This window comes from Alosa pseudoharengus, unplaced genomic scaffold, assembly GCF_046254945.1.
Source record: "Alosa pseudoharengus isolate Yale_2024_CS ecotype anadromous, Long Island Sound unplaced genomic scaffold, YU_APseudo_1.1 YU_APseudo_1.1_scf_2, whole genome shotgun sequence".
NCBI lineage: Eukaryota > Metazoa > Chordata > Actinopteri > Clupeiformes > Clupeidae > Alosa > Alosa pseudoharengus.
In genome coordinates, this window is record NW_027468663.1 from 22,314,040 (window position 1) to 22,329,322 (window position 15,283).

Sequence of the window (15,283 nt, forward strand, 5' to 3'; positions counted from 1 at the left end):
ACATCCACAGCGGAAAAAGAAGGCAAGAAAAATAGTCGGAAAACTTAGATGTGTAAGGCAAGCAAGCAAGTTTGGCGGTTGTTAATAAAAATGTGAACATGCACGTTGCACTGTTGTGCGGTGGACTTTCAGAATGAATGGAGTCGGAGTTTCTTTAATATCGAGGCGTCATATTTGTCCGATGGCCTGCTATAAAATGAATTGCGATGTCTGTCTGAAAAAGACGCGCTCGTGCAGTCAAAATGAATGGGAGTCTTCAGAACAGGCTTGTCAGTCAACCTGACATAAAGTAGCCTATAATGTGAATGACTTGTTATTTTATCAAGGATTTCTTTCTTTTTGCAAAAAATAAAGTACAATAGGCATTAATTAGTAGGCCAGGAGCATGCTGAAATTATGCTGCAAATTGCGTTTTTTATTACAATGATAAAATTGTAAAAGGACGTGACCGAAGCTGAGGCAAGCCAGGCAATAGGCCTATAGGCCCGACGGTAATTGTAAAGCAATTTACAAAAGATTCACTGAACAAAAATGCTGATGTGGTACATGAAAATTTTGCTAAAAATGTGGAGAATGCAATGCAATCAAGCATTTTGGACGATATATTGTCACAAGCTGCATGGCAGAATAGGCAACAGGCCGATGTGCGTTTTATTTGGAGACTGTTTTGCGCGAGAGAGACTGAGTTTGCTGCTGATATTCTGGGGATAGGCCTAGCCAATGTACGACATCAGCCTTTTAATATATTTGCTGCATTAGATCAGTCTTTCTAGAACAGGCAAGGGCTTTCTAGCCTCACGTCAGCAGCGCTGCATCACCCATATAGCCTACATTAAAACAACCAACGGATGGTGGGCGGGTGCAGTTTTGAAAATTGGTCAACAAACTTTGGTGCTGATGGATGGCTGATGGATGATAAGTTTTGCTATGCAGTTATGGTTGAAATAATAGCCCATCAGCGCATCTCTAGTGTGTGTGCCTCTCTCTCGCTCAGAGGGGAGGGAGAGGCTGAGGGTCGATCCAGCATGGATTCTAAACTCTGTGGTGGATAGGATCTACAATTAGGTGTTAATAATATTACCACGCTAGGTCGAAGTACTCCCAAGTGCTATTGCGCCACACATTGTAGTTCTCCTGTTTATTCGCTTGGAAAATCGCCACGTTTCATGTTGTGTGACGTACACATTTTTATCAACTACTCGTGCAACTGTATTTAAGTAGGGAAAAAATGGAGGTGTTTGATTACTGCTATGTTCCTCTCTCTACGGCCACGGCAGAGCCCGCTAGCATAGCAACATGCTAACACATTCGCGCCGCGCGACAGAGCGTTTGAGTGCACCTACCGGCGCGGGAGAGGTATGACTCAACTCGTGAAAGTTAAGGTAAGAACATATATTACTACTGATTTTGGGTGGCGTGTTCCTTTAAGCAGGTATTGTTTTTGGGAATGCGACAATGCTTAAATTGCTTACTATTACAGTTGGATTTAGTTCATTTCTAGTATATGAAATTGACCAAATAAACATGCTTTGTAGGCTTACAGAGTATCCCTTCCGATTGGTCCTGTCTCGACCTTTCTGACTCGTTTTGAATCGCCTTTGACTACTCTGAGTGGTTGCCAACAGGCATACTGTAGTAGGCTACTCAAACATGTCCTAAAACAACCCTTAACGTTGGTTTTTCAAAACTGTGCAACTCACCGAGTGGTTAGTGGTGTTCTGCATAGTGTACTTGTCTCATATGCTCATGTCTGGTCAGACTTGTTAATGATCTTAAGATAGCCACAGACAACCACAAAGTCTCCATCTTGTTACTTCTCGATCTCAGTGTAGCCTTTGATACTGTTGACGTTCCAATTCTTCAGTGCCTTCACTTGGTAGGACTTAGAGGCAGGGTTTTCAATTGGCTCTCCTCCTTTCTTGACTGGAAGATCACTTTTCTCGTTTCTATTGCCAATTTTTAATCTGATGTAGTTGACATTTTATATGGGGTGCCTCAGGGATCAATTCTTGGTCCTCTGCTTTTCAATTTGTACATGCTCCCACTTGTATATAGCAGTATATTATACTATTACACAATTATACATCTCTGTTTCTTCCAACAATAAAGCAGAAATTCTTCTAGTAGGTCCTAAGGTCTTCAGTTTTACTCAGTGTTAACTCATCTGTCAATAAAACCTTGTCAGGATGTCAGACATTTGGATGTCCTCATAGATGCTGCACTTGACTCTCAGAAGCATAATATCTAATATTTCCAAGATTTAGAAATATATCTAAAGTTAGATGCTTTTTTATCAAATTCTGAAAAGGTGGTTCGTGCTTATATCTCTAGTCGATTAGACTATTGTAATGTACTTTTGCTGGACTGACAAAACAAACTTTAAACAAACTCCAGTTTATCTTAACTGCTGCTGCCAGAATACTTACCAGAACAACAAAGATTTAATCACGTCACTCCAGTACTAAAATCATTCCACTGGCTCCCAGTAAAGCAAAGAATTGATTTTAAAATACTTCTTATTGTTTTAAAATTTCTGACACACCAGTATGATCCCTGAGATCCTAGGCAGGCCCGTAGTGGGTAATCGGGAGAATCTGGAGAATTCCCGGTGGGCCGCTTCACTTTTAGGGCCGGTCGAGGGAAAAATATTGACATTTGTCACGTTAATCTATCTTCTCTTAAAGTTGGCTACACACGTTCGCATTCTATGCCTAACACCGCAGCCTCTGCATAGGTTGTTCTCCCCTCCCAAGAAAAGTTAACTGGTTGGGTCCATATAGTCTTTCCTAAAAAGTTTTCTCAGATAGCCTACCAGCCGGGCCGGCCCTACCGTAGTGATAAGCGGCAGGGAGGATGGATGGTAGAAAGACGCCAAGAGGGACTGAAAAGGCCAGGAAAAAAAGACGAAAAGTATTGGAAGAAAATGCTGCCAAATGTGCCAAACTTCCAATACATGAGGCTACATGATCAACGTATATGCCTTGTTTGCTCAGAAGTGAGTGTAGTAAAGGAGCAAATCACCAAACAACAACATGATAGCTGACTCATGCAGAAAAAAAAAACATGTAAACAATACAGTAGTTCAATATGCCTCTTAGTGGAATTGTGGGATACATTTCAAATGCTTTATTTCTTCCTTCCTGTTTTTGTTAACTTATCAACCTATCCTTGTGGAATAGTGGAATATTGGTAGCCTATAATAAAAACTACAGGATAAGAACTGAAATGTTGCCTTATTTATCCAATTTTCTACCACCACTAAAAAAGTGGGCCGGTCTTGGCCCTGAAACTCCCGGGCTGAAAAGTGGCCCCACTCCGGCCCTGATCCTAGGGGTGTAAATATTAACCGACACATATCAGTAACCAATTTGAACAAATCCCTCCACCGGTTTAAATGTACTATGAACCGGTCGATGGCCGACAAATTGGTTGCTGCTAAGGAAAACTGCAGCAGAAGACCTAACGTTACAACTTTCATGTATGTGTACGGCAGACTGTCCTGAATCTGGCAATATAATTGCCATGGTGGAGGGATTTTATGGGGCTGAGAAAATGTAAAAAATATATGGTGTGTGCCTTACGGAAATAAATGCCATTTTTTATTTAGCCCTATGAGCCCTACTCTAATTTTTAGCCATTCTCACTACCTTTAGTTATAAGCATTTATCCTGGTCATTGTAAGTACAATTCACACATGCTATATTTTTTCCAGCACAGTCTAGGCTACCCAGATCTGCCCCCATCTGTATTAATACTTGCATTGATTTGATTTAGATTTTTAAATAATAAAAAGACAAAAAGCGTATTATACAATTCTTACATTTTTAAATGTATCTCACCACAGCAAGATGCCAGCTGGACATGACATTCATGTGTAGGCCAGACTGTCCTGAATCTGGCAATATAAAAACCATGGTGGAGGGGGACTTTGGGGCTGAGCAATTTACAGACATGTGGTGTGCGCCTTACAGAAATTGCCATTTTTTATTTAGTGATGAACAATTACCTTTCTGCACTCCATATCTGTGACACGAACTGATCTAACCTGACTTGACCCGACTTGCGCGAGCCTGTGTGTGCACCCATGATGATTCTCTACAACAACTTTTTACTGCATTGCAATGAACAAAGTAAAGGATACCATGCAGGAATTTGCTAGGATCTCAAAACCAGATTATTAACAAGCTTTGTCATAGAGAAACACATGATAGTGTTGGATTATGAACATGCTTTGCCACAAAAACACACAAAAACGTGGGGTAAGCGAGCTATATGAAGTTATTATTTTGCTGTCACTTGTTTTCTCAGAAGGATGTACTTGGTATCAATGGACAGCTCGGTTTTCTCTTTCATCTGACATGCTTGCCATATCTATGCGATCACGGATTCGCGAGTAATTCAAACAAAAGTAATGGGTAGAGCAGTATAGTGTAAATATGATGCAATTTGATTTCATTTCATAATATTTTTAAATTTGCATACTTGATCGTACAGACAAGTGCGTAGTCTCGTTGGAAAGCCACACTTCTGCTCTGTCACGCAATAAATGTTCCGGAACAATGTAACAGAGAAGAATGGGTCTGTTTTTTGACGCACTTTGCATCAATTGGGTTCTAAGGGTTAAACAAATGTTATGAACTGTATTGCATTTTGGGGACCTATTACATCGTATTACATTGTATCAAATTGCCCCGAATCATTCTATATTAAAAGGTACCGTTTCTGAATCATACCTTAGCTTGCGCATCAAATCGTCTTATAAGGGAGATATGAGATCCTCAAGTAAAGGTCTCGCAATACCTAGAATAAACTCAAAGTCAGCTCATGGTGCATTTAGTCACTATGCACCCACCTTCTGGAATACGCTACCTCTTGAACTAAGGACTGCTCCGACAGTGTATTCTTTTAAAATCAGACATATACACCTACCTGTGACAAGTGATCCCTCCAGGTTAAGTTGAATGCTTTGGTCTTCTTTACATTTGTCCTCACCCAGAATCATCCATTTCTCCAGCCCATCTGAATCAGTGTCAGAGTCTGAATTGGACGTTAAATTGAGAACCTTGATGACTTTTTGTTTGCCAGCTCCCTCTGATCTGTCTGAGCACTGGTCAGACTCCTCCTCAGAGCTCTCCTCTGAGGAGTCATCTGATCCCAGTACAACTACTTCCACAGGATGATCAGGCAGGCGTTTGGGAGCAGAGCTTGGCACAGCAGCACAGGAGGGTGTTTTGGTGGCTAGAGACTTCCTGAGGAGGGATGCCCTTGACCCTTTATAAGAACAGATTCCATCATCTTCTGAAGTTAGCACCATATCAGACCCAGAGTCAATGACTATGACCTCTGATGGTACAGGTTGTGGTTGTATACACTTTTTCTTCTCGACCAGGGGCTTCCCCGCCTGAGGCTGGATATTTGGCTCTGGAACAGAACCCCGAGTTGCATCCTTTGGGGATGATGCATAATGCAGCTGGGAATAAAGATATCCCTCAACATCACTGTCTGCAGAGAGCCCAGAGTCCTCCTCACTGTCACGGTAGAGGTCATCCTCATACTCTTCACGCTCAAGATACCCTGAGAACATACCTTATTCAAAGAGGAAGAGAAGAAAATGATCATTTTACATAATTACTGCTTCTGTAATTATCACAGCTAATGACATTAATGACACTACCTTGAGATCAGATATTTTTGAGCGTTTCAGAAGTGCCGTAATAAATAAATCAACTTTCCATGTTAGCAAACATAAACAAGCACGTCAGGATCAAATGTGCATTGAAATCCGACTACTAATAGCCACTGAGCATGTGCTGAACCAATAACAGAGATGACTTCCTCATCCATGTATAGGGAGAGCTGCTGTGTAGCTTAAGCAGCTTCATGCCAAAAAACTGGGTCTACAGTCCCAGAAGGGTGTGCTTGTTTATAGGCTTTCCTTACACATCTCCACTTGATTGACTACAGAGCAGGAAAAATAAATTGATTGGCTTGGGGCAGAACTTTCTCTAGGCCACCTCAGCCCTCATTACCAGCAAATTTCACACCAGTGCAATTCAGCTCACGTTCAACAACATTCTACAAAATGAATGTTATTGTGTCAAAAAGTATGATAATTCTTATCATGACTTATCATGCACACACATTTTATAACATCTTGGACACTTTGGGGCAACTGTTCAATACTCTAAAGAAATAGTCACCCTTGATGTTGAGATATTTTTGAAAGCAAAAATATAGCTTGACACTTGACAGGAGAATCCAATTCCTGCTCAGCATTATGCAAATGAAAAGCAATACAATTATGTTTTCTAGATCAAACCAGTTATGTTTGGCTGGCAGGTGTCTTAAAACAAACGTTGGCAAAGGTTGAATCACTAATCAAAATATCATAGATGTTGCAATACTGTAGACAGACTACAAACCTTGCATTACCATGTTCATAACTATCTATTTTGCTTGTGTGCCAAATATACTTACTGATCTAGATACCACAAAATGCTGTAGTCAGCACATAAATACTTATCATGCCTGTCATTTCATAAACTTGATTTGTTGAATATTAAATAAATGCGCACGAGTTGATTTATTTCCCTTTTATGTTGAAAAGAAACTGTTCTCTTTGTCTGTCAGATTATCATTAGTCATTATCATCAGCACAAAGATGATTTACATTTGTCAAGAGATGATCATGGTGGAATTAACTGGACTGGAAATCATAAAAGTATTAATCACATTTAATATTGTTAGTCAGCTTTAAGCACTAAGATAGAGCATGGACTCTGATTTGCATATGGGGAGGGCTACCACTCCAACTCACAAAACAATGATCACAGAAGTGGTGGGTCCCTAAAACCTCCCCGATTTTACTCTGGTGTTTCCAACCACATCCCCACATTCAAAGGGACATGTGACTGGTCAGTGATACTCTGATTGGACAATGTCACTGCTTTACTACAACAATGTCACTGCTTTACTACAACCGTGCATAATTGGCCTACATTAATTCCAAGACATGAGTTGCATGTCACAACATTAGTTCAACATTTTTTTTTTTATCTTGGCTAACTCATCTTAAATCGGACTTGGATTCATCATGAAACAGTGCTTGAAGTCAGGTTGGCTTTGCTCATGGAAAACTAACCAACAATGAGAAAAGGACAGAGCGAACTGTACCTGTTGAAGCACTGGTTTGCGTATTAGTTAGCCAGTTAGCATCCAGCAAGGTATACAGGTCAGAGAACCTTTTAGGATTTTTTTCTTTTTTCTTTTTTTTTTACTCGTCATTGGCTGACGGAAGCTAAGCTTTGATATGGAATTGCTTTTGAACAGAGTAAACAGGCTATGATGTTGATGCTAGAAGATTTTAGAAGAAACTAGATGCAAGAAGATGCTGAAATCAACTTTCACCCACAGGCCTGGACATTAACAGTTGCCTGGCTGCCCTCACAGGGCTCTACAGTGCGCCCATTTCACTCGCATATGCGAGTAAAAATGATGACGTGCGAGTGCAAAAAAATATTTAGGCGCACTGGTGCGAATGACTTCTAACCATGTCAATGTTTGTCTACAAAATACACCGCAACATCGAGAAACAGTACTGGTGCAAACCATAGAATCACGTCGCGAATGCAGCATAAAACTACACCTCCCATCAACGTTAGCAGTTTCGCGTTGGGACTCGATAGTAGTAGTCGCTTCTATGAAATCCATGAGCGCGCAGAGAAAGCGGAAAGTTAGACTAGCCAGCCAAGATGAAAAGATTGAAGAAATTAGTTCTTCCGCCTTCTATCCACCGAATTAATCGGATATAGGAGGAACAGGATAAGATTCTGAGAATGCAGTGAGAGAAGGAAAGGTAACCTAACATGCTTTTTAGCCCAGTTGACGTATTGGCTGCAATATGGTAAATATAGCTGTAGCGAACAGGCATAAAAGTAGCTTCCCGTAATACTCCCATTTTATTCAAAGGTAGAACGCTACTGACAACTCCAAGCTTCCACGCATGCTTGTTTGTTTACACCGAATACAAGCTTAAGTGCAAAACGAGTGTAGGCCTAACGTTTGGCTACTGCCCCCATCAATGCAGATATTTCAAATAAAAAAATAAAAGTATAAAAATATATATATATCCTTGATTAGACTATGTTTTGTGGAAGAGAAAATTGACTGTTTTAGTAGTAGTATTAGGCAGTATGCAGTCAGATAGGTCACATGGGCATATTTGGATTAGCTACAGGTGGATTCACAAATAAATAAATTAGCCTACATTTGGCAGGATACTTGATATACAGGCTAAATGCAAATATGGCAATGTATTATATTATTTTACATTAACAAAATGTAGGAAAATAAAACAGACTGAAAATAAAGTAGGCACTGATCTTTAAAATCCTGTTTCCTGTAGCCTAAATGTTGTCAGTCATTCTTAATATTCGCAATTGGTGCACTGGCATGTTTAACTGTTAAATCTGTAACTGTAAAATCACTCATACCGAAAGGGCCTTAAACACACCTCCTGCTCCAGGTTTCCACAGAAACATAAAACCACCACATCACTTTTCCTGAGAGATCTCCCTGCAGGCCCCTCTTTCTGACGGCTCGGCTCATTGCTCTGGTCAGTCCAGCATGTCTACACCATCATAGCCAAAGATGATCCTCAACTCCACTGCCGCCTCCCTCACCTCCCTCCCCACCCACACGCCTCTGCCCCTTTACCTCCACAGGGGAGATGCAACACCAGGCGGTCACAACTCGCCGACCAGGGAATACAACCAACAAAGGACAAGGAGGGGAAAAACACACCAAACACAAGCCTAAAACCAAAGCAGTTAGCTTGGGGATAGGATAAGGAGGGTCTCCACTTCCTCCACCCCAACTACTCTGGTCACTCATGTGTGATTTGTATTCTGAAGGGATTTGGAAGGGCGAAGGGCAAATGCCAAAGTAACAAGAGTGCCCTGTCTGCTGACTTTGATATGGATATGCACCCCACTGAGCCAAGGTCATGATATAACCAATCCTTCAAATAAATGACAATGTTTATGTTTATGACAAACAAAAATGACAAAATCTGGTAAATGAGATCATTTTAATATTTAAGCTTACACTCTAGACAACAGCCCATATTTATTTGACTTTACTTTCTACCCTTTGACTAGGCCTATAGCCTACACCACTAAACAGCAATACCTATTCTAGACACTAGTGTTCACACCCCATGCCAATTTGTATCATGCAAAAATAAACATATCAATATTTTTTCCCTTCTAGAACTACATTCATTTCCATTAGCAGAATGATGCATCTCTATTAGGCTATCTATCCATACACTTACATGAACCAAAAGTAGCAGCACCAACACCAGCAAAAGGTTTCCCTTTAAAGCCACCCTGTGAGAGTCCCCCCGATCAACCAACTGAGTACTTCTCTCTCACCCCTAGCTTTCCAAACATGTAGTACAACCTACGGTGGCCCTTACATGCCATATAAAAAAACATGGACACATTAATGCAGTGTTTCCTCCTATCTGATCTTCACCTTCACTTTCTCGTTCAAAAGCTTTCTGTCCAATTTTTTTTTGCTACTATATAAGTTACTAATTTGCTACTATATAAGTTACTACTTTGCTACTATATAAGTTACTAATTTGCTACTATATAAGTTTTTTATGATTCATCAAATCAGAAACTGCACTGTCAGTAAGCTCCAGTATGCAAAGGTGAAATTCTAGCAGCAACACTTTTTGAACTTGGCAAGTTATTTTCCGTCATTAATTGATATCTCTGAGGCATTCTCCACACATAGCCGGGTATTATTTTTATGCATTTTAGCATCTCGTCCATACGAAAACTTTTTTCGTCACTGAAAACAAATATTTTTAAAAACTCCGGCAGAAGTGAACATTTTCAAAAACTGTTTCAGTGTTTGCGTGTGGACAGGGGAAAACAGAGTTTTTGGATTGTGACATCTGTTTGCTTGTCGTGTTCTTGACAGCCTATAGTCATGTGACTATAGGGCGGTGGTAGCGTAACGGTGAAAAAGCTGCTAGCATGCTCTAACCAAAAAAGTTCTATAGTATCTATAGTGGCACTTGACCTTAATACACAAATGCTAGCAGAAAAAGCATGGAAGTCAGTGGCAGAATAGACTGAGGAAGTCATTCATCCCCAGGGCCATTGAACTGTTCAATGCCTCACTTAAGGGAAGAGGAGAAATAGACTTCTCCGCATAGTCTGTCTGCCTCTTCACCACCTCCATGTCTTGAACTGTCTGTCCACTAGCCACTTTACCATTGTCTTCTGCCTCACTGTTTGCGTGCTTTATTAGCACATATGCACAACCCCTCCCTCCATGCCACAGCCGAACTGTGACCACACTTATACCTTTCTTAATATAGTTATTTATACATAGATATATAGACTTTATTCTTGCACTGTTGCACTGTTTGACTTACTAATTTGCACCATCACCATGACACTCATTCACAAAGAGCACCTTACCTTACCTTATGCACAGAGGACCACAGGCTCAGTCCCTGCTTTAGTCATTGCAAGCGCACCTGATTGATTAATAAATGATACTGCTTCAATCCGTAGTGTTTCATTATGCTACTAGGCTATTTGCTTGGCCTTACTCTTTATTCAGCTATTTATTCATCACCTTCCATCCTTCACAGTAGCCTCGGCTACTTATAGCACAAGCATTCTCACCATCCTGTCACCTGTCACTCATCATCGTAGGGGAGGTTTTTGCCATCATTCCCGAGTTATAATCATCAGCCAATCAAGGTGGTCACTTCAATCAATCTTGTGCATGAGTAATGACGTCAACCATAGCAACAGAGCTCTTATCTTATCTTAGGAGTTGTCATTTTTCCTTACTAAGAGTAGGTCTGAGAGGTTTTGTGAAAACTTTTAAGAGAAAACTCCTAGCTAAAATCTTTTAGTGCAATTTAGGAGTACTCCTAGTGGTAAGATAAAATGCTTTGTGAATACGGGACCTGGGTGTTAATCGAAGCTAACTCCCTACAAGTTGCACAGCAAGTTAGTTCTGGGGTAGCAAATTCAAAGTGATAATTCAAAATCCCCATGTTAATTTTCCCATATGAAAAATCACAAGATACCGGATCTCCCTATATGGGCAAAGATGGCAGCTTTTTCGTAGGTGAACCAAAGATTGTTAAGGCGGAGAAAGATATTTTATCAGGAGCCACTTCCGGGAACCCGGACCGCACGAGGGGGGGCAAAATCCCCCTTTATGCAGAGCAGAGGCAGCGACTGCTCCATTGAAGTCTATGGGCATAGCTCAGAATTTCACCACATATGCTAAGGTCTTGGTTCTATAGAGTTAGGAATGTGAATTTCGTGCACGTTTTCAGGTGAGAGGGACCTAGGTGTCATGGGGGAGGGGATGCAATCTACCTGTGTGTGTGTGTGTGTGTGTGTGTGTGTGTGTGTGTGTGTGTGTGTGTGTGAGAGAGAGAAGCAGGGGGAAGGTGAGTGTCCTGTAGTCTGAAGGAGGGGGGCTAAGGTGACTGATATGTGTGTGGGGTATAGTTTGTACTGGAGGTGGAATGAGAGCATGGGCCTGTGGTATTGTGAACATGCAGTCATAGGGGAGGGAATGCAAATGTAGTGTGCATTGAATGTGCTCCTGTGTGTATATGGTTTGATTGTTTTGTCTCTGTTCTCTTCAGTGATAGTGATGACAACTTCAGCGATGAAGACAGGCACAGTGCACGGTTTGCCAGCTCAAGACACCATTTTTGTGTGTTCTACTCTGCACTTTATTGCATTCTATTGTGCCAAATGTAAATAGTTTACCCCACTCATATTTTGTTTTACTTTATGTTTGCACTGAAGCAATTTTGCTGCTCTTCACCTATTTTCATATTTGCCTTTTACAAATGTTTGCACTACTACAAATTTACTTTTACAATTACAAATTTGCACTATAGCACATTGTTTGTCCTTTTTTTTATTGAAATTCTTGAGGCGTTTTGGCAAAAGTAGAGTTTTTCTGTGAAGTAATACCTCTGTAATACAGTACCACAGCCATCTCTGACTGAGCCAGATGCAACCCCCTGGGTGTCAGCTTTCATTTGAGACCAAGATCATGATTCTAGGCCAAGGGGTTCTTCTGTTATTAGACTTTCTTTGGAGTATGCGTTTTGGGTAACCAAAGGTCCTTTTTGGAGTCTCCAAAAGGACAGTGAGCAAAACACATTTGCATTTCCACACAAAAATGGCTCTAAAGGGGTCATACTTCATTGTACAAACATTTCCTTAGATATTTATCTTCACAACACCTGGGAGTGGGCCTCTGATGTGTTTCAATGGCAATTTTAGGGACTTTCACATCTGAAATGTGGCCATTTCCAGGGATTTACATAACCGCCTGAAAGAAAAAGCAATATTCCAGCTACTGTAGCACTTTGACAGTACATAACAGAGTCATTCTGACAGTTTCTAAAAATTCTACAAGGTCTCAGCTTTCAGGGGATACCAGGCATTTGATGATAGGTCACAGTATGAGGACACAGGAGCTATTACAGTAGACGCTGTGCAATTTCGGGCAAAATCCCAAAAATAGGCCCATACGCATATCAGGTTAACAATCTTTGGGTGAACTTCAGAGGTCTGTTCGTGGAGATTGTTTACAAGAAACGCCCAGATTTTAATATAATGTTTTGGACAGAAGAGTCTGCTAAGAAAAGTAAATATCTATCTATAAAGCAAGAAGCGTCTGTGTGTGTGTGTGTGTGTGTGTGTGTGTGTGTCTGTGGCACGCATATCTCGCTGACTGTTTGTCAGACTGACCTAAGATTTTGTATGTGGCTTGCACATGGCACAAAGGTGTGCACTCTCGATTTTGAAGATTTTTGAATGCATATTTCAAAATATGCTTATTTACGTAGGACGTTTATCGCTGCACTGCACTGTTTACAAGGGGACCAGTTTCAGGGGAGCTCCACCCCATGGATCGTGTACTGACAGTAGCTAGGTCCAGAGAACGGGCTCTGCTAGGTCTCACTTTGATGATAGTCAGTCGCAATTTAAACGGATTACTTGGGAGGTCTCACTTTGATAATAGTCAGTCGCAATTTAAACGGATTACTCGGGAACCGCTTGTGGGTTAAGATGCAAAATGATTATCATGTCTGACCTCAACAATAAAGACTCCCTGTATGCAGTTTGCTTGCATAAAATGATTATTTGCAACACGCCAACAAACACGGGTATGTAGTGACCACTCGAATAGCCCAGGCTACTTTGGACTTTCAAGAGACTTTGACTAAAACGACAATTCCGACTGCAAGGTCCCAAATTGAAACAAGCGATAGGCTAATGCCACATAGCTAACATTAGACAAGTTGCAGACTGAGCGACGGCACTTATCACGCCATTAAACACGGGTATGTAGTGACCACTCAAAATAAAAGTATGTGCAAGCTTCGAATAGCATTATGAAGTTATTCAGTAAGCTATAGCCTACATTTAGCCTTAACTCAAAACAGTTGTCATTATGTCATTCTGATCTGTAGAAATGTCACATGCAGCCATGCCTAAATTTATTAAAGGGCCACATTAATTATAGGCTAATATATTATAATATTCAGTATTCATTATTGAATGCTTAGCTGGAATGATGTTTCCCTATCATTCTATTTGTAAAGCAGGCATACATGTGGGCATGTAATTGAGCTACGGGTTTTCTTCAGGAATGGCATGTTTGAACGGACACTGCACTAGTACATATAAGCTAAACAAATGTAAGAGCACTACGGCATGTCCGTGAGCCCCTATGTTCATGCCCCAGAGTGTAGCACTGTAGCTACCTGCAACTCGAGCTAGGTAAAAACAATTGTTTTCGTTTTTTCCCCGTACAGACTGTACTCGGTGATCTTGAAAAATCTATGTGAAAAAAATGCTGAATTTCTCCTTTAAGTTAAGTGCCGAATACGCATAGGCTCAAAAGTGCATAGTTGCACGCCTTTTTGTGTATGGGAGAATAAGAGATGAAAGGGTTTGAAATTGCATACCATCACCTACAATGCAGGGGTGGGCAAACTGTAGTGAACCAAAAAGTTTGCCCACCCCTGACCTACAGTATACCTGAGGGGTTTAATATGAACAAACTCTTTTAAGTATTCTTATTTGACTACTAAATATAAACCATGGTTTTGCTTTTTAGGTAAACGTCACTGTTTGCCACTGTTTTTCATTCATATCAGCTTGGGATACTTAGTTATAACCATAGACTGTAAAAAATAACGTTATAGCAGCACAGCTGATCTAGATCATGAAACACACACCCATTCATTTGGAATTAACGATAACTGTCTAACTTTCATTGTTCAGGAGGCTCAGGTCGACTAAAATTCTGTTTCTGCAAATTTGACTAAACTGTCTGCCACTAACAGACTATCACGTGTGTTGGATCCTGATTTCCACTAGCGTGAAAGAGACTGTTATGACTACATGAAACCAATAGCTAATGTTAGCAACTTCCATACGTGTAAGTGAACTGGCGGCAGTCAAAGTTACCATTTCAGATGAAAACGATTGTCGGGTGTGCTTAAATGTTACATTCCGTTTTAAAAGTGTAAGAATTTCATTAACGTTAGGCAAAACTTTGATGGCTAGATAGATGGTTCCCCGAGAAGCAATATCGTTAACGTTAACACACACAGGACCCACGTGTATCGCCATCCCCTAAGTAGCCGGTTAAATGTAAACGACTGGTTTTACTAATCTACTTACTTTGGGGGATGTGGCATCACGATGCTAATGTCTATTTCGCCGACATGAAAATCGCTGACGTTATTTGTTTATAGATATATTGAACACTCACCTATTTCACAACAACTTCACAACATTCATGCAGCGTCGAGGACCAGGAAGACTTCCGGTCTATCTCTGAGAAATTGGTTGGCCAACTAACGTCGTTCGAGGTGACTGAGTACAGTTAAGACATGTGTACAGTTGAGACACCTTAAATATCTTGGTTGCACAGCAAGTCCAAGTTGTGATTTTTGCTATGCACAGGTGTATTAGTGCCCTCTTTGATCATGGAAAATTTGAACGACACAAGTATCTCCCATCCAAGGATATCGGCAAATGTTTGTTTTCCAAAGTAAGAATTTCACTTCACCATGCACCTTCGACAATGAATAGCTCATTACACTTATGTTACTGTTAAATGTAACTGGTATCATTACAAACATTATTCAATACAAACATTATTCCTTATTCCATATGTCCTAAAAACTGGCATATTTTTG

General features: G+C 40.6%; 1 protein-coding gene across 2 annotated transcripts in view; it reads right to left on the bottom strand.

Annotated features, from left to right (window-relative positions):
* zcchc7 (zinc finger, CCHC domain containing 7) overlaps positions 1-14,905 on the bottom strand; it is a 58,869-nt gene extending 43,964 nt beyond the window's left edge. Inside the window, exons 1-2 of one of the 2 annotated variants that reach the window (XM_076294213.1) lie at positions 14,854-14,905; positions 4,930-5,586 (exon numbers count right to left, since the gene is read on the bottom strand). In XM_076294213.1, coding sequence (XP_076150328.1) covers positions 4,930-5,584 — 655 coding nt within the window. In that variant the 5' untranslated portion in view covers positions 5,585-5,586; positions 14,854-14,905. Of the gene's footprint in view, positions 1-4,929; positions 5,587-12,307; positions 12,583-14,853 lie in introns of those variants that run through there. The other variant, XM_076294214.1, reaches the window with a different exon arrangement.
* Positions 14,906-15,283: the final 378 nt, after the last annotated feature.